At 46.2% G+C, this 24,260-nt stretch overlaps 2 protein-coding genes across 3 annotated transcripts; one reads left to right on the top strand and one right to left on the bottom strand.

Annotated features, from left to right (window-relative positions):
* Window positions 1–315: 315 nt before the first annotated feature.
* MRPS11 (mitochondrial ribosomal protein S11) lies at window positions 316–14,335 on the bottom strand. 2 transcript variants are annotated; one of them, XM_043921788.1, is made up of 7 exons: window positions 14,003–14,335; window positions 13,740–13,865; window positions 5,095–5,193; window positions 4,102–4,219; window positions 2,875–3,004; window positions 1,396–1,461; window positions 316–715 (listed from the first exon to the last, which is right to left on the bottom strand). In XM_043921788.1, exons 1-7 carry the CDS (start codon window positions 14,065–14,067, stop codon window positions 420–422), a joined length of 900 nt encoding a protein of 299 aa, XP_043777723.1. In that variant the 5' UTR covers window positions 14,068–14,335; the 3' UTR covers window positions 316–419. The 2 variants fall into 2 exon arrangements, with proteins under 2 accessions (XP_043777723.1, XP_043777724.1); XM_043921789.1 differs by lacking the exon at window positions 4,102–4,219 and having other exon boundaries at window positions 14,003–14,323.
* A 127-nt stretch (window positions 14,336–14,462) lies between these two features.
* Window positions 14,463–23,762, top strand: MRPL46 (mitochondrial ribosomal protein L46). The gene is made up of 4 exons (XM_043922398.1): window positions 14,463–14,708; window positions 16,023–16,209; window positions 17,179–17,352; window positions 23,381–23,762. Exons 1-4 carry the CDS (start codon window positions 14,487–14,489, stop codon window positions 23,629–23,631), a joined length of 834 nt encoding a protein of 277 aa, XP_043778333.1. The 5' UTR covers window positions 14,463–14,486; the 3' UTR covers window positions 23,632–23,762.
* Window positions 23,763–24,260: the final 498 nt, after the last annotated feature.

The following is a 24,260-nucleotide window of genomic DNA, read 5'->3' as shown; positions in this document are numbered from 1 at the left end:
ATTAACAGTGAAACCAACTATCAGAATACTCCAGAGGTAGGGGGCAAAAACCTCTCAGTTTGGGGTCAAATTACAAGTTAATAAGAAAAGTTGCTAAAGAGCTCTGGAAACCTTGGTTTAGGGGCTAAAGAGGAAATATTTGAAGCCAAAGAGGAAGGTGTCTGGTGCTTAGTTGCCCATATTTACATCTTACTCCGTTCATTGAGGGTCTCGTCTCAATTCAGTCTTGTTTTCAGGAACTGGGGGGAGGTTTAGGTCTGTAATGCTGGAAGCAAAAAAAAAAAAAAGAACCAAAAACTCACAAATTACTACAGATGGTGGAAATAATTTTATTTTTTCAGAAGAGAAGCAGCATTTACTACCGGGAATCTGGGTCAAGCTGCCCTTTAACTCCCCTCGTGTCCAAGAGAGGCACGGCCTCAGTTCTGGCCACACTGCTCTCCAGTCAGAGGAACAAGCAAAGGCCACCGAGTGAGGAAGTGAAGCTCTTCCTTACTGTCCAAGGGTTTCAACAAGCCCTGCCTGGAGAGTTTGGACAGCGCGCTTCCCACGAGGCCCAGCTGGAGGCAGGACTTGATGTTGGGTGCGGGTGCAGGATTCCTGGCCCTCACAGCCTCCGTGCCTTCCTGGGGCGGCAGCCGTTGTGTGGGATGGGGGTGTTGTCTGTGATTGAGATCACTTCCAGGCCCCCCATGGTCAGGCCCTTGATGGCAGACTGGAAGGAGCAGGAGGAACAGGAGGATGGCATGGACCAGAGACAATGCCCCGGTGTGTCCAGACAGGGCTCGGAGAGGGATGGGGGGTGGGGAGGCGCTGGCTCTGACGCCTACAATCCAATCCCCTCCAAGAGGCTTCCTACTAACCCCTCCCCCAGGCCTCAGCGCTGCCCAGGTCCCCAGTCCCACCTGCCATGCCCCACCCTGCACTTTACAATCTAAAGACAGAGACAACTGTAAACCTCAACACATCTTAAGCATTATGCTTTTGTAGTTTCCTCTGCTTGGAATGTGCCCCTCACCCCCAAACTCATAAACACACCTGGCTAGTCCCTTGTCATTCTTGAGAAATCAGTAGAAATGTCCCCTCTTTGGGGACACTTTGGTGATCACACCCAAGGGGCTCCCAGCACCCAGGGCACAAGCTTCACTGCCGCACCCACGAGCCTGTCCCGAGGGACTCACCTGTGACAGGCCCCTAGGGACCCCAGTAAGTGTCTGAGGAACTGAAGCTAAGTTATCAGGGCTCACCTGGAGAGGCTCAGTAGACCAGAAGCAACGGAGACAAACTTCAAGCTGTCAGGGAAGGCCGGTCTCCCTCCTCTGCCCCCACCCCAGCTCCCTCACTAACTGAAGGACGAAACGCAAGGCTGGGCTGTGAAGAAGCGAGGTCACTTACCAAGCGTCCGGGCCCCAGGCCCTTGACCACAACTCGGACGTGGGTCACGCCTTTCCCCGTAGCTTTCTGGCGAGGAGCAGCAAGTGGTTAGTGCTCCCGAGAAAGAACCGCAACAACCCTGCCCCTTGCTACTGCCCCCTGGAGTGACAGGGTTATGAGCTCGAGGGGACAGGCACCCACACACGCAAACAGGAGAGGACAGGGAAGGAAGCGGAGGGCAGAGGGCTGCGGGGCAGCACAGACGGTGAGGTCAGCTGGGGGCCCTTTCCGCCTGGGACAGCACTGCCACCTACTGGACACTGCGAAACATCGCTCAGATTGTTCTCAGGTGGATAAATGCAGAATTTCAGACCACAACAATCCCTGGACTCCTGCCTGAGCCTCAATACCCTCTTAAAGAGTGTTCTTTAATCATTTTAAATCTTTCATTACAGTTGAAAGCTTTCTTGATTATAAAGGCGGTTTATTACAGAAGTCTAGAAGACACACAGAACTCACTCAACCCACCACGTGGAAGCCACTGTTTACACGGACATTATTTTTTAAGTGTTTATAACCTGTCTATGTAGTGGCCATTGGTCGCATTTTAATGATCACTAACATAGTGCCATCAGTATTTCGGGGCATGGAGCTTTGTTTGAGGGTCAGGGTCTTCCTTCAGGAGACACTCTGGGTTTGGCAGCGTGAACCTTTGTGGGGCCTGTGTTGTAGCAGACATAGTGTGCAAGCTCTGGGCCCAGACCTGGGGGGTCAGTTCAGGGAACCTGACTGGCTCCACGGCTCTGAGCAAGTGACACACTCTGAATCCCAACTCTTAAAACGGGGGTAATACTGCGGGCCTTCAAGGATTCAAGATAATGAACATAAAGCATCTGGTGTGTAGCAGATCTGCTCTGCTCTGCTCAGCTGTGTCCGACCCTGCGACCCCATGGACTACACCCCGCCAGGCTCCTCTGTCCATGGGACTTCCCAGGCAAGGATACTGGAGTGGGTAGCCATGCCCTTCTGCAAGGGATCTTCCCCACCGAGGGACTGAACTCGTATCTCCTGAGTCTCCTGCATTTGCAGGTGGATTCTTTACTGCTGAGCCACAGGGGAAGCTTGTATAGTAGATACTCCATAAATACACACTAACAGCAGCACACTGCCAATTTGCTTCCAGAAAGATCTGCAGCAGTTCACGCTCAATCTGGTACTGCATGCGTCCTCACGACACCACACCTTCTCCAGATGGACTATCACCACAACCCCACCCCACCCAGCCCTCTGGTCTTTAAATCCAGGAGGCCTTGTGAGACTTCAGCACTTGGCCCCTGCTCCTTCTAACTACCCTCATGTTAGGGGACCCAACAAGAGTTGGCAAACTCTTGCTTCTGAAGGGCTACTGCAAGGACAATCTTCTAGTGATCAGCTGTGCAGAAAGGGGAGCCCAGCACCGAGGGAGCCAGAAAGAACACACATACACACATAGATACTTACCGCTGCGGCAGCTATGCCTGCGGTCTGTGCTGCGATGCCCGTGCCCTTCTTGGCATTCCGAAACCCCTCTGTGCCACAAGAGGCGCGGGCAAGGGGCTGGTGAGCGGCTGAGACCACCTGGATCTGTGTGCTGGGGAAGGAGGGGAGGTGTACAGAATATGATGTCTGTTCAGGGGAGTGAAAGAGCACTGACCTATGCCCAGACAAGCCCCAGTGAGCAAGGAAAAGACCATTAGCTGCTTCCACCCTGAGCTTATCAGATGAGTTTTTTGAACTCCTATAGGAGGCGTCAGGAAAGGTCAGAATCAACCCCTAAGCCTCTGAAAACTGACATGTCGCAAACTCTACAAGGAGCTATTAGGCATGGAAAGTCTGTGTTCCCCCACCTAGATTCATGCTAAAATTCGAACCCCTAATGTGATGGTTCTGGGAGGTGGGGCCTCTGGGAGGCGATGCGGTCGTGAGGGTGGAGCCCTTGTGAGCATCAGTGGCCCCTCAGAGGACCCCAGGGGGCTCGGCAGGCTCTTCCACCCTGTGAGGACAGGAGAAGAAGCTGGCCATCTGCAGCCTAGAAGAGCTCTCTCTAGGACCCGACCCCGCTGTCACGCTGATCTCTGACCTGAGGCCTCCAGACTGTGACAAATAACGCCTGCTGTTTCAGCCACCCAGTCTGGTATTTTGTTGTAGCAGCTTGAGCTGACCGACACCAGTGTCATAATTTGAGGGCGCTGAGTGTCATCCAGAGGAGGGCTGGCGTATTTTCCCCCTCGCACCTTCCCTGCAGACAATGTTTAAAGTAGATTCAAAGTCCTTTCTGGCCTTTGCCAGCCCCCCACCCCCACCAAGAAACTGAATTTTTCACACTGGGTAATTTTTAATGACTTTTCTTGGTAAAGTTTCAAATATACTCAAAAGTGGATACAATGAAGTCTGAACTCCCCTGGGCTCACCACTCAGCTTCAACAATTAATAACTCATATCCAATCTGGTTTCATCTATAAACCTTGTTTCTTCTCCACCCCTCTACTCCCTACTAAGGGATTATTTTGAGGCAAATCTTAGACCCATCATTTTATCTGTATTTCAGTATATATCTCTAAAAGATAAGTAGTCTTCAACAAGTTAAATTAAAACTAAGAATAACTTCCATAAATCCCTAGACTTGCTTTCCACGCCCCCCTTAATCACCCCCCGGTCTCATGGGCTGAAGAGCCCTGGAGAACTCACAAGCAGGGGAAGTGGAGGGTGGTTACAAGGTGACCTGCTGGAGCCAGCCCCGGGCTGGGGCCATCTGCTGTGGGCCTGGCTACGGCCGCCGTTTCCCTCCCACAGCTTCTTGGGTCTTCTACACCAAACAGAAGCACAAGAGAATTGCTTGTCCCCGAGACAACCTCAACAGAGCTCTACAGAGCAGGCCTCTTTAAAAAGGCAAAGAAACAAAGAAAGCTAACCTATTCTCTTATCAGCCTGAGAAGACAGGAACATCCAGGGGCTCTACTCTGGGCATGTAAGATGACAGCTGAAATGCGTCCTACGGCACCTCGCCGGCACCCCACCCTCTAGCCCTGACCACCCACCGTCTCTTGTACTGTTCTCTAAATTGCTTCGCAGGCCACTGCTGACCAAATACCAACCTCACCTCTAAGTGGGGGCTGGTGTGTGAGGATGTCACTGATGTCAGCAAGCTTTCCGCTGCCAACACACAGTTGGGAACTTCCCTGGCACCATCTGAGAGCCACACAGAACGTGAATCTTCCAACCTCGCTCAGCCCCACAAAGGCAGAGATCTGGTCCACAGTGGACCAAGGCCAAATACTTTAAGTTGACCCTTATTTGGAGGTTTCTCTTTGCTTAGTTTGTTAGTAAATCCTATATTCTGAAATAATCTCCCTCATTTACTAATCATCCATCCCCAGTACCAAGACTTAACAACTACACTTTCATGGGAAGACCTTCTGGCCCTAAGATATACTCTAGTTCTGGAGCAGAACCAGAAAACACAATTCCCAAGGATAGCAAAGGAATCTTTAGCAATGTGATATGGGCACCCAGTTCACACTTCCATTGATTCTGAATCAACTTTATAAAGAGAGAGGAGATTGCCCCAAACGGGGAGGAATACTGGGAGCTGTGCACCAGGACCCATGTGACTTGCCCGCCCCTCTACAGGGGAAAGAAGCCTCCACCCCAGCCCTGCCCAGGAGTCCCTGCCCCACTTACTTGTTGTAAGATGCTTTAATGTGTGCGATTGGGATCTCCTCGAATTTCTTTCCTGCCCACCTCAGAGAGCTCTCCTGTCCTGGAACTGGAGGGTAAATGCTGCAATTAGAAGAAAAATTTTAGGTAAAGTTGTTTTTATATTTGTTTTTCAATTAAAAAAAAAAACCACGTAGTTTAAAAAAAAAAGCCAACAGCATAGACAAACTGGTAACAAAAGACAGCAGCCCTCTGCCCTGACCTGCTCCTGAGGTTGCTGCCCCCCAACCCTTTTGGTGCTGACAGAACACGGTATCTGTGAACACGGTCCTTCAGTGGCTGTTTCCCCGAGTTGCTGACTCTGGACACAGCTAATGACTTTCTGCTGGAAAGAGAACTTAATACATACTCCCCATCCTCCCTTATCTCTTCTAGTATAATCAGATCACTCTTTTCAGTCCTCTATCAGTTCAGTTCAGTTCAGCCGCTTAGTGGTGTCTGACTCTTGGCGACCCCATGGACTGCAGCACGCCAGGCCTCCCTGTCCATCACCAACTCCTCGAGTTTACCCAAACTCATGTCCATTGAGTCGATGATGCCATCCAACCATCTCATCTGCTGTTGTCCCCTTCTTCTGCCTTCAGTCTTTCCCAGCATCAGGGTCATTTCAAATGACTCAGCTCTTCACATCAGGTGGCCAAAGTATTGGGAGTTTCAGCTTCAGCATCAGTCCTTCCAATGAATACCCAGGACTGATCTCCTTTACGATGGACTGGTTGGATCTCCTTGCAGTCCAAGAGACTCTCAAGAGTCTTCTCCAACACCACAGTTCAAAGGCATCAATTCTTCGGCGCTCAGCTTTCTTTATAGTCCAACTCTCACATCCATACATGACCAATGGAAAAACCACAGCCTTGACTAGAGGGACCTTTGTTGGCAAAGTAATGTCTCTGTTTTTTAATATGCTGTCTAGGCTGGTCATAACTTTCCTTCCAAGGAGTAAGCGTCTTTTAATTTCATGGCTGCAATCACCATCTGCAGTGATTTTGGAGCCCAAAAAAATAAAGTCTGCCACTGTTTCCACTGTCTCCCCATCTATTTCCCATGAAGTGATGGGACCAGATGCCATGACCTTAATTTTCTGAACTTTGAGCTTTAAGCCAACTTTCTCACTCTCCTCTTTCACTTTCATCAAGAGGCTTTTTAGTTCCTCTTCACTTTCTGCTGTAAGGGTGGTGTCATCTGCATATCTGAAGTTATTGATATTTTTCCCGGCAATCTTGATTCCAGCTTGTGCTTCTTCCAGCCCAGCCTTTCTCATGATGTACTCTGCATAGAAGTTAAATAAGCAGGGTGAAAATATATAGCCTTGATGTACTCCTTTTCCTATTTGGAACCAGTCTGTTGGTCCATGTCCAGTTCTAACTGTTGCTTCCTGACCTTCATATAGGTTTCTCAAGAGGCAGGTCAGGTGGTCTGGTATTCACATCTCTTTCATAATTTTCCACAATTAATTGTGATCCACATAGTCAAAGGCTTTGGCATAGTCAATAAAGCAGAAATAGATGTTTTTCTGGAACTCTCTTGCTTTTTCAATGATCCAGCGGATATTGGCAATTTGATCTCTGGTTCCTCTGCCTTTTCTAAAACCAGCTTGAACATCTGGAAGTTCACGGTTCACGTATTGCTGAAGCCTGGCTTGGAGAATTCTGAGCATTACTTTACTAGCGTGTGAGATGAGTGCAATTGTGTGGTAGTTTGAGCATTCTTTGGCATTGCCTTTCTTTGGGATTGGAATGAAAACTGACCTTTTCCAGTCCTGTGGCCACTGCTGAGTTTTCCAAATTTGCTGGCATATTGAGTGCAGCACTTTCACAGCATCATCTTTCAGGATTTGAAATAGCTCAACTGGAATTCCACCACCTCCACTAGCTTTGTTCATAGTGGTGCTTTCTAAGGCCCACTTGACTTCACATTCCAGGATGTCTGGCTCTAGGTGAGTGATCACACCATTGTGATTATCTGGGTTGTGAAGATCTTTTTTGTACAGTTCTTCTGTGTATTCTTGCCACCTCTTCTTAATATCTTCTGCTTCTGTTAGGTCCATACCATTTCTGTCCTTTATAGAACCCATCTTTGCATGGAATGTTCCCTCGGTATCTCTAATTTTCTTGAAGAGATCTCTAGTCTTTCCCATTCTGTTGTTTTCCTCTATTTCTTTGCACTGATCACTGAGGAAGGCTTTCTTATCTCTCCTGGCTATTCTTTGGAACTCTGCATTCAAATGGGAATATCTTTCCTTTTCTCCTTTGCTTTTCGCTTCTCTTCTTTTCACAGCTATTTGTAAGGCCTCCTCAGACAGCCATTTTACTTTTTCGCATTTCTTTTCCATGGGGATGGTCTTGATCCCTGTCTCCTGTACAATGTCACGAACCTCCGTCCATAGTTCATCAGGCACTCTGTCTATCAAATCTAGTCCCTTAAATCTATTTCTCACTTCCACTGTACAATCATAAGGGATTTGATTTAGGTCACACCTGAATGGTCCAGGGGTTTTCCCCACTTTCTTCAATTTAAGTCTGAATTTGGCAATAAGGAGTTCATGATCTGAGCCACAGTCAGCTCCTGGTCTTGTATAGAGCTTCTGCATCTTTGGCTGCAAAGAATATAATCAATCTGATTTCGGTGTTGATCATCTGGTGATGTCCATGTGTAGAGTCTTCTCCTGTGTTGTTGGAAGAGGGTGTTTGCTATGACCAGTGCGTTCTCTTGGCAAAACTCTAGTAGTCTTTGCCCTGCTTCATTCCGTACTCCAAGGCCAAATTTGCCTGTTACTCCAGGTGTTTCGTGACTTCCTACTTTTGTGTTCCAGTCCCCTATAATGAAAAGAACATTTTTGGGGGGTGTTCTAAAAGGTCTTGTAGGTCTTCATGGAACCGTTCAACTTCAGCATTACTGCTTGGGGCATAGGCTTGGATTACTGTGATATTGAATGGTTTGCCTTGGAAATGAACAGAGATCATTCTGTCGTTTTTGAGATTGCATCCAAGTACTGCATTTCAGACTCTTTTTGTTGACCATGATGGCTACTCCATTTCTTCTAAGGGATTCCTGCCCGCAATAGTAGATATAATGGTCATCTGAGTTAAATTCACCCATTCCAGTCCATTTTAGTTCACTGATTCCTAGAATGTTGACATTCACTCTTGCCATCTCCTGTTTGACCACTTCCAATTTGCCTTGATTCATGGACCTAACATTCCAGGTTCCTATGCAATATTGCTCTTTACGGCATTGGGCCTTGCTTCTATCACCAGTCACTTCCACAACTGGGTATTGTTTTTGCTTTGGCTCCATCCCTTCATTCTTTCTGCAGTTATTTCTCCACTGATCTCCAGTAGCATATTGGGCACCTACTGACCTGGGGAGTTCCTCTTTCAGTATCCTATCACTTTGCCTTTTCATACTGCTCATGGGGTTCTCAAGGCAATAATACTGAAGTGGTTTGCCATTCCCTCTCCAGTGGACCACATTCTGTCAGACCTCTCCACCGTGACCCGGCCGTCTTGGGTGGCCCCACACGGCATGTCTTAGTTTCACTGAGTTAGACAAGGCTGTGGTCCTGTGATCAGATTGGCTAATTTTCTGTGATTATGGTTTTAGTGTGTCTGCCCTCTGATGCCCCCTCACAACACCTACCGTCTTACTTGGGTTTCTCTTACCTTGGACGTGGGGTACTATTCCTTCTGCAATTAAAAAAAACATGGGCTTCCCTGGTAACTCAGTAGTGAAGAATCCGCCTGCCAGTGCAGGAGACACAGGTTTGATCTCTGATCTGGGAGGATCCCACATGTCTCGGGGCAACTAAACCCGTGTGCCCCAACTATTGAGCCTGTGCTCCAGAGCCCAGGAGCCACAACTACAGAAGTCTGAACACCCTAGAGCCTGTGCTCCACAACAAGAGAAACCACTGCAACAAGAAGCCTCCACATGGCAACTAGACAGTAGCAACAAGAGAAAAGCCCATGTAGCAACAAAGACCTAGTATAGCCAAAAATAAATAATAAAATAAATAAATAAAATTATTTAAAAAGTTAAGTCAAACCTCTATTTCTTGCTGTATCAACCACAGATACCTTGACTATCTTTCAAAGACAAAATAAACTTAATGATACTTATAAAGATCATTATTGTTAAAAAAAAAAAAAATCCAGTATCCCCTAGAGTGGAGGCCTGCAAACTTTTTCTGTCAAGGGCCAGAGGGTAAATATTTTAGGCTTTGCTGGCCATGTTGCTTCTGTTGCAACTACACAACTTTGCTACTAAGGTGCAGAAACATCCACAGACAACAGTGAGTTAATAGGTGTGCCTATGTTCCACTAAAGTTCTATTTATAAAAATCAGTCAACTGGCCACAGGTGGGTGGGTAGGGGCCAACTTGCCAGCCCCTACGAAGACCAGTGGATATCAGGGTTGGCTGAATGGCAGGACCATGTGACTCTGATGCTTCCATTCTGCCCTAGATTTCTGGATGGGACTTGAGAATCCATTTCTGAAGTAGCCTAGGTGAGTCAGATGTGAACTCAGGGGTTCAGCACACTGGTCCAGACACTGCTGAGTTGAAGACTCCCCGCCCCCCATCCCCCAGTCTCCTCTGTCCTCTGGCTATCTCTTGCTCAGGACTTTTCATTTCAGGTGGAGAAACAGTACTGATAGGGGGACAGGGAAGCCAGGCCTTGGGCCGAGGGGCTTTACCTTGGTTCAGAGTTTTGCTCACCACCTGCGTTTTTTTAATTCCAGACTCAAGCAAACCTGCTGCTGCACTCTGCCCTCATGCACAGATCAGATCCATGTCTGTACCTGCTCAGCCACCTGAACTACAGTGGGTTCTAATCCAGGGAATACTATTATCTGAGCACCATCCTCTCCACTGGCTTTCCTGGAGATATTTAACAAAACAAAACTGTAACCTGGTTGGGTATTCAGGAGTTACAAGCGTATTCTTTCCTGCTCTGCCTGATCTTAGAGATGACCTAGCATCTCGGCAGGTTGCCAGCTTATCAGTTACGCACTGAGATATTCAGTCACTCAGTCAAGTCGGACTCTCTGCGGTCCCATGGACTACAGCCTGCCAGGCTCCTCTGTCCTTGGGATCTCCTTGGACAGAGTATGAGGCTCTGAGATGACATTAATGTTCAAAACCTTATAAGTTCCCCATTAATGATTTCTTCTACGGACTTGCAGGTCAAACACTTAAGCCTTCTGAAGTCTGAACACGCCACCATTATGCCTTTAACAGGGCAAGATTTTCAAACCAGAAAGGATCTAGAGCTTGAACCATTTAACTGAGGATGCAGACACGATCAAGCTTTTAAGCTTCCCACGTCCAGCGAACAAGTGGTTCACTCCAGGGCAGCCCAGGAAAAGGAAAGACAAAGCTTTCTGGTGCTGCTCTGCTGGCTCTTCACACCCATCCTCAAACCACGTGTGCACACACAGCATCCCTTTCACACGGCTGACAGGGACTGAAAACAGCCGGCACAGGTGGCCAGAGGAAAACACACAGGAGTGCCTCCTGTCCTCTCTCCATGTCATGGTTTCTTGACCTCAGCACTATTGACATTTTGGGCAGGGGGATTCTTTGGCTGGGGGGCTGCCCTGAGCACTGTGGGGTGTTTAGCAGCATCCCTGGCCTCTACCCAACTAGGTACTGGCCCTTAAACTGTGACAACTAAAAATGTCTTCAGACGTTGCTAAGAGTCCCCTTGGAGACACAGAGGCCCCAGGCTGAGAACTGCTGGTTTACTTTAATGACTTCCAGCGTCAAGTGGGCCCTCAGCGCTGCTGGCAATTACACAGCGCATCCCCTGTTCAATTACCCGTTCACTGTCCTGGATGACTAGTTTGCACTTTCTTTTGTCCCCTCAGACCTTCAACTCCTTCCTGCTTCCTCGCTGCCAGCTGATGACCTTCACAAAGAAATAGAAGCAATCAGGTTTTCCTTCAGCTCCCACTACTGAACAGCTGTGCCCCCAATCTCTGCCTTGTCTCCGGTGATGACGCTCCACTTGTGTGTCCGCCCCTCAAGGACAGCACTCCGGCAACGTTCCTGCTCCAGCATCGGCATTCTTCCCCCTCTCCACTGCATCATTCCCATCGGCAAAACATGCAGTCATCTCCCCAGTCTAAAACCAAACAGAAGCCCCTGGATGCCAAAGCCTCCTTGAGCTCCTGCCCGTTTCTCTACCCACCTTAAAGGACTGACCATACCTGCTGCTTCTTCCTGTCTTCTATTCTCCCTGAACCCACACCATTCAAACCTTAGCCCCTCATACTCCACCAAATGTGCCCTACTCAAGGTCACCACAAATTCACAATATTAAGTCCTACGAGCAGTTTGGTCATCAGTCTATGGACCAGTCAATCATATCAGCAGCATTTGATATAGTTGATCTACTTTTGAATCACAGGAAAAAAAAAAAGTCTCTCCAGGATTTTTTTAGTACTTCTCTGGAAGTTCCTTCTTTCTCTTCTGCTGATTCCTCCTCAGCTCCCCAAATCTCCCCAAAGGCCAGAGGCTCCAGGGTTCAGTCCTTAGACCTCTCCTTCACTTTATCTACCCTTTCTCTCTTGATGATCTTGTATTTTATTATTTTAGACATCATCTAGGGAATTCCTTGGTGCTCTCATTGCCAGGGGCCCTCAGTTCAATCCCTAATTGGGGAATTAAAATCTCAAAAGCCATGTAGGGAAAAAAGAAATCATCTATGGAATGAGTCTTCCAAATGTGTACGTCTAATTCAGATCTGTGCCCTCAATTCCATTTCTAATCGCGAATATTGTATCTCTACTTGGATGTTAATTAAACATCTCAAATCTATAATTCAAGCTCCTGTAGTCTTCCCCATCTTCACGACAACTCTATCTTTCCAGTTGTTCAGGCCACACATTTTAGAATGTCCCTTCAGCTCTCTCCTTTTCTCATACCTTACATTAACAAATTCTGTTGGCTCCACCTTCTAAGTGCATCTGTCTGACCATTTATACAATCTCTGCAGCTGCCACTCTGGTCCCTGCCAGCATCGCTTCTCACTGAGATTATCTCAGTAGTCTTCTGATTGCTTAGGAGACTTCTCCCATCTTCCAGCCTAGCTCTCCTACAGTTTAATATCAATGCAGTGGCCAAAGGGACCCTTTAAAATGTAAGCATGAGCATGTCAACCCTCCATTTAGAATTCTCCAGTGACTTCCCATTTCTCTCAGAATAAAGTGAAGTCGTCACAATGGCCCATAACGGACAACAGGATGTAACCCTGCATGCCTGACGCACCCCTCACCCTCTTGTCCTCACTGCTCATTTTTACTTCTCACTCCACTGTGGCCTTCTTGCTCAGACACTAGACACACTCTTATAATCTGTCATACTTCTTTTTCTTATTTTCTATTTACTGTCCCCTATCCACTTGAATTTAAGTTTCACCGGGGCGGGGATTTTTTGTGTGTTTGGTCATTGATGTGTCCCCAACACCCTGAACAGTGTTTGACATTGTTGAGTGACCACAACACAATCTTTGATTCAATTCCTTTGGCAGCTCCCCACTGACCACAGTGGGGAGTGAGTAAAAGCCAGACTGTATCTTATGGTTTTAAACATCATCTACATGATGAGTCTTCCAAATGTCTATGTCTGACTGACATCTGTCCCTTGAACTTCATCTCTAATAGCCAATATTGTATCTCCACTTGGATGTTAATCAAATATCTTAAACACACAAATCCAAGCTCCTACAGATTAATGACAACTCTATCTTTCCAGTTGTTTAGGCCAACGGTTTTAGACTGCTCATTATCTACAGATAAGGCTCTTAGCATTCTGATTCCTTCTCACCCTGCTGGCCTCATCTACCATCACACACACACCTGACTACACAACATTCATACTGCGTGCCTTACACAGACTGTTAGCTTTGCATAAAATGACCTTTCATCTTTTCCAGCTGAACTCCCATTCAATTCAGGTCTTAGCATCACATTATTTTCCTGGCACTCTTGTCTGATTTCCTCAGGAGTTAAGACACTCATGCTTTCATACTTCAAAGCAACCAGCTCTTACTTCCAGTAAACTACTGATCAGACTATGGTGAAAACGTGTGCATGTTTGTCTTTCCTGGTTGACTGTGAACTACTGGTGCGAAGGAATGATCTTCTGCATTTGTACCCTCAGAACCAAGCAGGTTCTTAGTAAACGTCTGCTAAATGCATGTGAAGTACAACTGGCACACAGAGGCAGTGTCCCTGGCGGGAAGCAAGAAGCCAGTTACTGGCTGAGGCTGAGTACGAAATCCACTCTGGACCTTAGACCAACTCTAAAAAGCGCATAACAACCTTTACCTTACTACCGCTTCCGCCCCATTTTGTATCGGAGACCCTGATTCCACGAGGGAAACAAAAGTGGTGATATTTATTATACACCTTTAACATCCATGCATTCATCAAAAGTTCACTGATCCTTACAACCTCTTTCAGTATTCTTTCCACTTTAAGAGAAAAAGCTGAGGCTCTAAAGTTAATCTGCATAAAGTTCCACAGTGACAAACAGTTGGGAATTCACTGGTGTTCTGACCCTGGAAGGTGGTGCCAGTTGCCCGAGGGCCAGAAGTGGCCCTTACCTGAAGCTGCTGCGGCTCGGAGCTGGAGCCGGAGTCTCCGCCTTCTCAACCTCCTGCTTGGCCGCTGCGTCCTGCATCTGTTGGGCGCTCATGTGGATGGTGGGGCCCGGCACTCCGGCCACGATCCTGCGGAGAAGGAAAGCTCAGGGAGGTCCAGGCCTAAGCGAGTACTAACTGGACTCCAGGAGTCCAAGTAGTTCATGGGACACGGGAAGGAGCGCATTCCCGGGTGACTGTAGGCTCGGAATGAGTAACCACCTTACCTGGTCGTCGGCGGCCAAGCCCATGACCGCAAGAGCCAAGACCCAGCGTTTCTTACAACCTGCATGACTTGAGTTGACCTCAGTCAGCTCCCGTCCGCGGCGGCCGTGGAGCTGGGCGGGGCTGGAGCGGATCCAGCACCACGAGCTTGTGGAGGAGGGCGCAGGGGAAACGCCACCTGATTCCCCTTTCTAACGTACATCAAACGCACATCAAACGTACATCAAAGACTTTTATTCCAACTTAAGTGCTCAATAATAACTATAGTTGCTAGTGTCTACTGGGAATCCTTCCCCCTTCTCCTAGTTTTCTAAGGAGGTCTTCGCCCACCCTTCCATATTGGAATGGTTCGTTCTAGTAGTCCTGGGGGGGGGGAGGGGGGGGCTTAGCTCTTCCCGTCATGCTGCTCCCGCGCTGCCTTGTGGGAACATAGGATTGGCCCAGGACCTCGCCGGGAACCGCGGTGCATTGTGGGAAGTTTGAAAGATGGCGGCGCCCACAAGGCGGACTGTGTTAGGGCTGGCGAGGTGCTGGCGGCGGTTCGAGAGACCCTGGAGTCTGAATTCTCGTAGCTTGACCCTTGCGGCTGCACCGTCGAATAGAGCATCTCCATGGCGCCTGTTGGGTGCGTTGTGCCTGCAGCGGCCACCGGTGGTCTCGAAGCAGTTGACCCCGATGCAGGAAGAGATGGCAGCTCTGCTACAGCAGGTGTGTTGAGGTGCGGGTTGTGGCTTCTAGGTGCAGTTGGGGACGCAGTAGAGGTACGCTGGCTTGGGTTTGATCCTGGCCCACTGATTAGCTTGTGTGACTTTGGACAAGTCCCTTCACTTCTCTGAGCTTCGGTATGCATTCCTGCAAAATGGTACGTACCTACCTTCTGGGTTCCTGCGGTACGTAGTATACGTTCAGTAAGAGGCACGTCGTTTTCATTGATCTTCTCTGTCGTTACCTTCGGCAGCTTTCTGGAGAGGCTCTTCATTTTTTTTCGACATATAGGGATGCGATGGTGAACAAGACGGATTCAGTCCCCATCATAGGTTGTTGACAGTTTAGAGAGGAAAAAGGCTTTGTCATGTGATGAGTTTAAAGAAAAGGCACAGGGCACATCCGTAAGATGTCTGTGATAGAGTCTGTTTATGTGAGGGGCAAGTGAAGAAACATGGACAAAAACGATGTATTGGCAATGAAATCCCATAAGTAGTGATTAAAGATATTGTCTACCTAGAACCTGAGGCGTTTTTGTCTTAGTTACTGAGAGATATAAACTTAATTTCTGTGCTTTTTATTTGGCTGTTAACTTACTCTGCAAACATTTTTAAATCACCTTTTAATCATTTAGCACCCATTTTGTGCAAACACTGTACTAAGTGGTAGGGATGCAGTGGTGAGTAAGACAAACATAGCACTGGTTCTCAGAGGGATTCAGTTTGGTGGAGGGGGTGTCAATCAATAACCAGATAACCACATGGTTATGGAATTGCAGTCTCTGGTAAGTGTTTTAAAGGAAAACACAGGGTACTGTAATAGTGTTTAACAGGGATGTTAATTTGATTTTAATGGAAGGTGTCAAGGAATATCTTTTAAAATAAGTGATATTTAAATGGAGATATGAAGGATGAGTAGGAATCTCCCAGGAGAGCATGAGGGAAAACATTCTAGAAAGAAGGAATAGCATCTGTAAAATGCCTGAGGCAGGATAGTTCATGGAGAGTGAGACTCTGGTCAAAGACTGGCATGACTGGAGGGTGGTGAGTGGGCAGGCACTGCCTGTCCTAGTCCTCTCTTGGTTGTGGCAGTCTTGATGTTTGAATGCATTTTAATATTTCAGAAAATACAGCTCCAGCCCAAGGGGCAGGTGACTTTTTTCCTCTGTTTTCTTTGTGGCGTTTTGATTGTGTGTCTGGTTATGTTGGGTGGTAAACTTCTGAATCTGTCAAGTGCACTGTAACTGTGTTTTATTATTTTTCTTTTCTTTTAATTTTCCCAGTTTGGGGTAGATTTTTGCTCTTTTAATTTTCCCAGATTGAGATAGAGAGAAGCCTGTATTCAGACCATGAACTTCGTGCTTTGGATGAAGCCGAGCAACTGGCAAAGAAAAAAGGTGACCTTTATGAAGAAGAAGATGAGAAGAATATATTGCTGGTACAGGACTTGGAAGACATGTGGGAGCAGAAATTCCTGCAGTTCAAACCTGGAGCTCGAATAACAGGTTTGTGGTCTCTTCAGGCCAGTTAGAGGTAGGAGGGTGGATATTCTGACTTGCAAATAAAGAATACTTGCTTACTGTCTGCTTTGTGTTTTAAATAGTAATTTCAAATGATAAAACTTTTTAACGTGGGAGGAAAATTCTTTTCACAGTTCTTCACATCCATCCTAATATAATATTTTAAAAGTCTGTGTTATTTTTGAGTGGGATGTATGGTTGTTGAGGGAACTGTCCAGGTGGCTCGGTGGTAAAGAATCTGCTTGCCAGTGCGGGAGCTACAGGAGAGGTGGGTTGGATCCCTGGGTTGGGAAGATCCTCTGGAGAAGAAAACGGCAACCCTCTTCAGTATTCCTGCCTGGAAAATGCCATGGACAGAAGAGCCTGGTGGGCTACAGTCTTTGGGGTGGCGTAGAGTCAGACACAACTGAGCGACTGAGCACACATGGATGTTGGGACAGCTGTGTCTCAGTTAGGCCTCGAGAATGTTATCTGGATTCAACTCCTAGTTTGCTCCTGAGAGTAGGGGAAGTTAAGCCTTACCCACTCGTTTCCTGTGTTTTATCTGAAATCTCTCCCAAAGTAGGGGGTTAAGTTCTTTTATTCTTGTTTCACAGTGAAAACTGAAGTAGAGACTGGTTAAGTCAGTAATAGTGTCAAAACCAAAGAATTAGTAGTGTCTGGGAATTGCTTCTTTCCCAAAAGCTCAAAGTACTTTGTGTTCTGCTCTTCAAAGGAGGAGTGCAGCTTTGGGTTTCTTCTTGTTAAATTTTAGTTTGTTCAAGATTATGGGACTCTATCCTGAGAGAGGTCAGAATTAGAGAGATGAGGTCAGGGTTCTAATTTGGTTATAAGTTCTTTGAGGGCAAAGATTGTGGCCGTGCCTTAAAGGAGGATCCTAAAACCCTAATCTTTTTGGTTCTGGCAGAACATGCTCCTCCTGTCTCCTGTGACCCCCCCATCTCTTCTATACAGATGCCGACGTAAAGAATGACCGAAGCTCGCTGCACCGGAAGCTTGATAGGAACCTTATTCTGTTGGTCAAAGAGAAGCTTGGAGACCAGGACGTTTGGATGCTGCCCCAGGCCGAGTGGCAACCCGGGGAGACCCTCCGCCGAACAGCTGAACGAACCCTGGCCACACTCTCAGGTGAGCTCTCTGCCTCACTGCTAAATCCCTCAAGACACACTCCAGACTCAGCCTCAGGATTTGCAGGCTGACTGTGGGCCTGGCTTTTAATAGTAGGCTAATGGAAACTTGGGCTTCCCAGGTGGCTTTGCGATAAAGAATCTGCCTGCAATTCAGGAGACCCGGGGTTCAATTACTGGGTTGGGAAGATCCCCTGGAGAAGGGAATGGCAACCCACTCCAGTATTCTTGCCTAAAGAATCCCATGGACAGAGGAACCTACCTGAAGGATGGAGAGTTTCAGCCTCTGCTCACTAAAGCTTGTCTTCCCAACAAAGTGCAAAACATTCACTGCTCAGTTTCCAGCTTTGCATCCTCTAAAATTTTTCAATCTATAAAAATAGGTGATTCTAGTACTTTTTCTGGCTTAAGTGGCCCAGATCTTCTTTGTGGCCCAGTATCAAAATATTTTGTCATCATAGCTCTGAGAGGTCCTGTTGCCTTCATAGGTTCTACTCGCCTCCCCTTCAGTGGCATTTCTGTCTCTCCACTCGGAGCACCAGCGAAGCTGTTGTTCCAGAGGGATCTGGTAATCAGCACTTACAGTAAAACGTGCTTCAGTTTTTATGGCACTCAGAGTTTCATTTCTCATGGTTCGTGGTTTCCTGTCACAAAAGTGATCAGGATTAGTTACATGGTTTTCTCCTTTCCTACATTTTTGATTCTTAAAATTTATGGATTCTTGAGGAAGTGGATTTTTTGTGTGTGCCTCTACATAGTATGAATCTTTTCCTGATCGGTTTTCCACAGTCACTTCTCTCCCCTCCCCCCCTTTAAGGCAGCATTTTTGTGCTAAGAATTTAGAGGACATGGAATTTCTTTAATTCTGTCACATGTAGAGTATGGTCTGTCATACTCAGTTCTCTCCTCATCTCATCGTTCAGATCCTGAAGAAGTGTTGCAGAACCTGATTTTAGGTGACCCACTGCCTTCTAAAATGGACTTGGAATTTTGGGTGTCTCACTGAAAATGAGATTTTTCATTCCTTGGCCATCTGGTATCATTTTGAGGAAGATACCTTGGTTGGTAATTATCTTTTGCTCCATATTGCTCGGCATTTGACAATATGTGTTGTCCCTGACAGACCTGTGATTTAGATTCTGTCCCAGGGCCCAGCAGAGAGACAGCCAACCAAGAAACGCCCAGACTTTCTCTGAAAGAGGCTCATTTGCTTAATATAAAGCATCAGTGTGGGGGACAGTTCACACATCTAGGAGCCTGCAGAAACACCCTTCGGGGACAGAGGTTGAAGGCACCATCCCTGTGCTGTTCTTTGCCCCCGTGGAGGTTTTAAAATTTGTTCATTCAGAATTGATGCTCCTGCCTGTCTCAGCCTGCTTCTCTTTTTGTCCTTGCAGCCTTGCTTGTTGGCAGCACCACTTAACATATTCACCCAACCAGACACCTCAGGGTTATCTGTGACCTCATCCTGGCGTCCCCTAGGTTCCTGAATCCTACCTGGTCTGTTCTAAAGAGTCCCGTCTTTGCGCCTGCAGCTCTTCAGGGAGTCTTTTCACTTCCCACTAGATCATAGTTTCTGAGCCTTGCCTTGGCACTCTGGAAATTTGGGGCAGGATCATTCTTCATGGGGGCTTCTGTGGTTCTGTCTAGGTTATTTACTGCAGCATCTCTGGCCTCTATCTGCTTGATTGTAGTATCACCACTTTGGTTGTCCCTAGTGTGACAACCAAAGATGACTCTCAGTACTGCCGGAAATTACCTGGTTAGTGGAATCTCTGTGGTTGAGAACCGCCACCCTGGAGTATTGAGGTAGACACCACACAAGCCCCCTTCTTGCTTTTGTGTTGTCATTTTCAGTGCCGCCAGAATAAGCCTTCTAGAACACAAATCCCTCGTCACTTCTCTGCTCGAAATCTTAAAGGGTTTCCCGTAACGCAGACTTTTGAGCATGGCCTGTGCATACTTTTTGCTCTGGTCCCAAGCTCATCAGTCTTCATCTTGCTGTTCATTCGTGTATGTTCTAAGTCCAAACCTAGCAAACCTTTTGAATAATGTGGTATTTCTTGTGTCCCTGTTTTGGGGCCTGCTTGTCCAAAACGAAGCTTTGGTCCTACCTCATCCGACTGCTCGGTTTTTTAAAACTCAGCTCGTACCTTCTACCTTCTGTGGTAGAACCTTCTGGGTGGAGAGGTCGACTCCTCCCTCGGCTCCTGTGACACTCACAGAGTACCCTACCCAGTCTATACAGCAGACATTTTCTCTGTGCCTACTTGTTGCTGGTCACTGTCCAGGCAGTGGGGTCACAGTGATCTACAGGATGTGACGTGGGCCTTCTGGGGGCTTATGTCCTAGTGAAGAAGATGCTCTTCATTCCATTGCTATTTAATTGTTGATTAACAGACGGTTTCTTCTCAGCCAGAATTCTGAAAATACGGATAGGATTTTGTCCTTTCAGTCATCCCAGTTCTCAGCAGAGTACCTGGCACAGAGTAGGTACTTGCTGAATATTTGTTGTTGTTCATTGGCTAAGTCATGTCTGACTCTTTGTAACTCCATGGACTGCAGTACACCAGACTTCCCTGTCCTTCACCATCTCCCGGAGTTTGTTCAAACTCATGTCCATTGAGTCGGTGATACCATCCAACCATCTCCCATCCAAATGCTACCCAGGCCTGACCCTGCTTAGCTTCCGAGATCAGACGAGATCGGGCGCGTTAGGGTGGTGTGGCCGCAGGCCCATCCTCCCATCTCATCCTCTGTGGCCTCCTTTTCCTCTTGCCCTCAGTCTTTGCCAGCATCAGGGTTTTTTCCAGTGAATTGGTTCTTTGCATCAGGTGACCAAAGTATTGGAGCTTCAGCTTCAGCATCAGTCCTTCCAAAGAATATTCAGGGTTGATTTCCTTTAGGATTGACTGGTTTGATCTCCTTGCTATCCAAGGGACTCTCAAGAGTCTTCTCCAACACCGCAGTTCAAAAGCATCAATTCTTTGGCGCTTAGCCTTTTTTCTGGTCCAACTCTCACATCCGTCTATGACTACTGGAAAAACCATGGCTTTGACTAGACGGATCTTTGTTGGTAAAGTGATGTCTCTGCTTTTTTATATGCTGTCTAGGTTTGTCATAGCTTTTCTTCCAATGCTGAATGTTTAATGAATAAATGATATGGTAATGTAAGCACACAACTCCTGTTCTGACTGTGCCGCCAGCGTGAATACTGCTAATGAAACAGCAGCCTCTGTGTGCCCTGTTGATCCTGTCCCGCCAGCAGCCTGTGTGGCCACAGGAGAGGGAGTGAGATGGTGGAGTGAGATGGGAAAACAGGAAGGGCCTTTGCTGCCCCCCAGGCTTCCTCAGCCATCACGCAGAAGTTGGTGGCTGGGTTTCTTCCCAGGATCATTGAGCTCAGATCCTCAGCTTTCTTCTGCTCATTCACAGTGCTCAGTTTCGCCTGCTGGGCACCACATGGAAAGGGTCTCTCCTCCCCTTGGTACTATGCTTTCCTCCCTTGAACATTCCCGTTGCCATAAAGAAGAGTGAAAAGATATATTGGTTTGTTATAGGTGCATAGAAAATGAAATAGCTTGATTTATTTCAAATTCATTAAAATCATAAATAACATGAAATAATTAAAATGACAAAAGAAAGCTCAGGCAGCTCATAACTATAAAAAAGTCAGAGTCTGTTCCTTTCCGTCCGTTTGGCACACTTCCCAGGTATTTCTGCAAGATGGAACTCCTAGAAGTGAAACTAATGGTCAAGGATGGACACATCTAAGATTTTGATAAGGTACCACCAAAGTGCCCTGCAGAACATACTTTTAAAATTTTTGCCCGTCCAGTCAGTAAAAAGAATGATCTTTAGATTAGCAGTTTCCTTTTTTTTTTTTAATTAGGTAGTTTGTTTATTTGGATTAGTGGTTTCTTGGTTAGAGTGGCCATCTCTGCATATTTTTCACGTGGCTATTAGTTTTTCTTTTTCTGCAAACTGCTTGTTTAGATTCTTTGCTCATGTTTATAATGAACCGTTTCTTTCCCCCTTTTTGACTTAATTTAATCCATTTCCCCAGGTCATAGAAAAGTAATATGTATCCATTGAATTAAGTGGAAAATTCAGAAAAGTGTAAAGAAACATGCCAGTGTAATTCCACCACCCGTAGATCCCCACTGCTGACATTTTACATTGTAGGTGAGCTCACATCATACGTGGGCTCCCCATCTAATGCTGATGGTGTTGTTACTGTTTTTAATATTGACAAAAGCAATTCACTGTATATGGTGAAAAAGGATCACAGTGTCTGGTAAATGTAGAACTGTAAGAAGTAATAGGTAATTTTCCCGTCTTAGAGGCAACCAACATGAATAGTTTTTTTGTGTATCCTTTTAGAAATTGCAAGCACATACTTATTTCCTTGGTTCCTTTTCTCATGAAGTGGGCACACTTAAACATGCACACATGTGTATATGTATATACACAGATGGTTACATGCCTTCCTTTTCTTACACAGCTTTTAAGCATATCTCTGTATCAGCAAGTGAAGACGTATCTTATACTCTTAACACCAGTATAATGTTTCACATATGTATGTACTGCAGTTTGTTTAACCAGTCTGTTGGTTTTATAAAAAAAAAAGCTGCAGTGAACATCAGTGTACACTCCTTTGCTCACATGCACAAATAAACATATCGAGGAGGGTGAAATTCTAGAAGCAGAATTGTTAGATCAAAGGGTTTGTATAATTAGAATTGACACCTCTTGCCAAGTAGAGCAGTTGTAGTAATTACATCCCACATACATTTGAGAGAACCCAGTCTTCTTTCATCCTTGACGAGCAGTGTACTGCTTGAAGTTTTTGAACTTAAATAGTAATGGTATGTCTTTGTTGTTTTAATTTGTATTTATTGAGTTATTAATGAGTTAAACATCTTTATGAGTTTATAGTTCGTTGATAATTTATTTTCATGGGAACTTGTTCATATGCTTGGTTCATTTTTCTTTCAGAGTCGCTGGCTTTTTCCTCATTGATTTCTAAGTACTATTTAATACTCATATCTTAAGATATTCCTTTGTTGAGTGTGTTGAAAATATTTTTCCCAGTTTGTCATTATGTCTGTGACTTTTTTTATGCTTCATTTTTCTGTGCAGAAAGATTTTAACTTTTACGTAAATAAATATGCCTTTTCTTTTTTGCATTTTGTGTCTTGGTTAGGACTTCCCCTCTCAAAAATGATACAGAAAGTATTCCACATTTTTTTAAACAGTGCTCTTATGGTTTCTTTTTTCTTTAGTGAAGAATTTTAAAATATAGAAAAACTCAGAAAATATTAAACATCCATGAAACCATCATTCAGAATGAACAAACCTTTTGTGAAAATTTTAACTTTGTGTTAGATCTTTGATCTGTAGGGTGTCAATTTGGATATGAGGAGTGAGGTTGTGATCCAGTTTTGTTTTTTCGCTAGCCCGTTCTCCCGGTTCCATTTGGTAATTGATCCATTATTTCCTCATCCTTTGAAATGCTGTGTTGGGGTTGTTAACCCATCGTTATAGATTGCAAAGATCCTCCATCTGTCTTTGCCTTTTAACTTTGGTTTTCACCTTGCAGTAGTCAGATCGGGCCCTTTTCCTACTTTCCACATGATACTCCCTTTAAAAGGGCTGATGACCTTTGCTTTACAGACACCAAGTGTCTCGGTCCTTCGTCAACAGATGGTGACCCGGCTGAGTCTGGAAGCTCAGTGCTCTGACTCCCAGGTGGTGACATTTAGGCTGCCTTGTGGACTTCAGTCTGAGAGCAGTAGCTTGGCGTGAGGAATGGGCCCAGAGAATCTGGGACCCAAGGACCAGGAGCTTTTGGACTGAAAGGAGATGAGGGTCTTCAGGAACGACCCTAGTCCTCATCCTCAGGGACTGCTTTCCCCTCAGGCCAGAAGCGGCTCTCACAGAGACCCCCAGATGCTTTCGGGCACCAGGGTAAACAGGTGGGTGTGTCCTCATCTTCCAATTCTGTTCCCCGCTCCCCTCCTCCTCAGAAAACAACATGGAAGCCAAGTTCCTGGGAAATGCGCCCTGCGGCCACTACAAGTTCAAGTTCCCCCAGGCAGTGCGGATGGAGGGCAGCCTCGGGGCCAAGATCTTCTTCTTCAAAGCCCTGCTGCTAACCGGAGACTTTTCCCCGGCCGTGGAGAAGGGCCGTCATGTGTGGGCCAGCAAGGAGGAACTGGGTGACTATTTGAAGCCAAAATACCTGGCCCAGGTTAGGAGGTTTCTCTTGGACCTCTGACAGACGAGCTGCCTGTGGACAGTGCTCGGACAGGTCTGTGAGCGGGCCTCAAGGACGTGGTGTGTGGCCTCATCTCTATGGGAATATCAAGCAGCAAACTAAGTTCTGAGAAATAAACGGGTTTACCGTTGTGTGGGTCTCGGTTGATTTATCCTTTGAGGACTGTTGTCTTCTCCTCGTGAAGAGAGAGCCATCTCTTAGCGTGTTTTTTTCTTTTTCTCCCAAGCTCGTGATTGAGTAGTATTGCATTGCTTCGTAGTGAATCAGCTGGCTTCGTGGGCCCAGAAAGAAAGAAGGACGTGAATCAACTTTCTAAAAACCTGGAGCTTCTGTGAAAACCTCTAGGTCCATGAAAAAAAAAAAAAACACCTCGTGCTTTGTAGTTTCTTAGTCATTTTCTGTTTTGTATTTTTCTTCCTTCCTACTTGATATGAAAATGTATCAATCTAGCTGGGGAAACCATTCCTTACTTGTTTTCTGTTTGCTTTGCTTCCTTCCCCCCTCCTCCCTTCCTTCCTCTTTGCATTCTTTTTTTTTTTTAAGGCATTTTATATTTAAACAATAGAATCGCTTCTTACCTGTTTTGAAACAGTCATGTGAAGTGAGCAGGGTCAGCCTGTTATCTGCTG

The sequence above is a fragment of the Cervus elaphus genome, chromosome 13 (assembly GCF_910594005.1).
Source record: "Cervus elaphus chromosome 13, mCerEla1.1, whole genome shotgun sequence".
Taxonomy (NCBI): Eukaryota; Metazoa; Chordata; class Mammalia; order Artiodactyla; family Cervidae; genus Cervus; species Cervus elaphus.
This window is presented reverse-complemented; position numbering and strand designations above follow the sequence as displayed.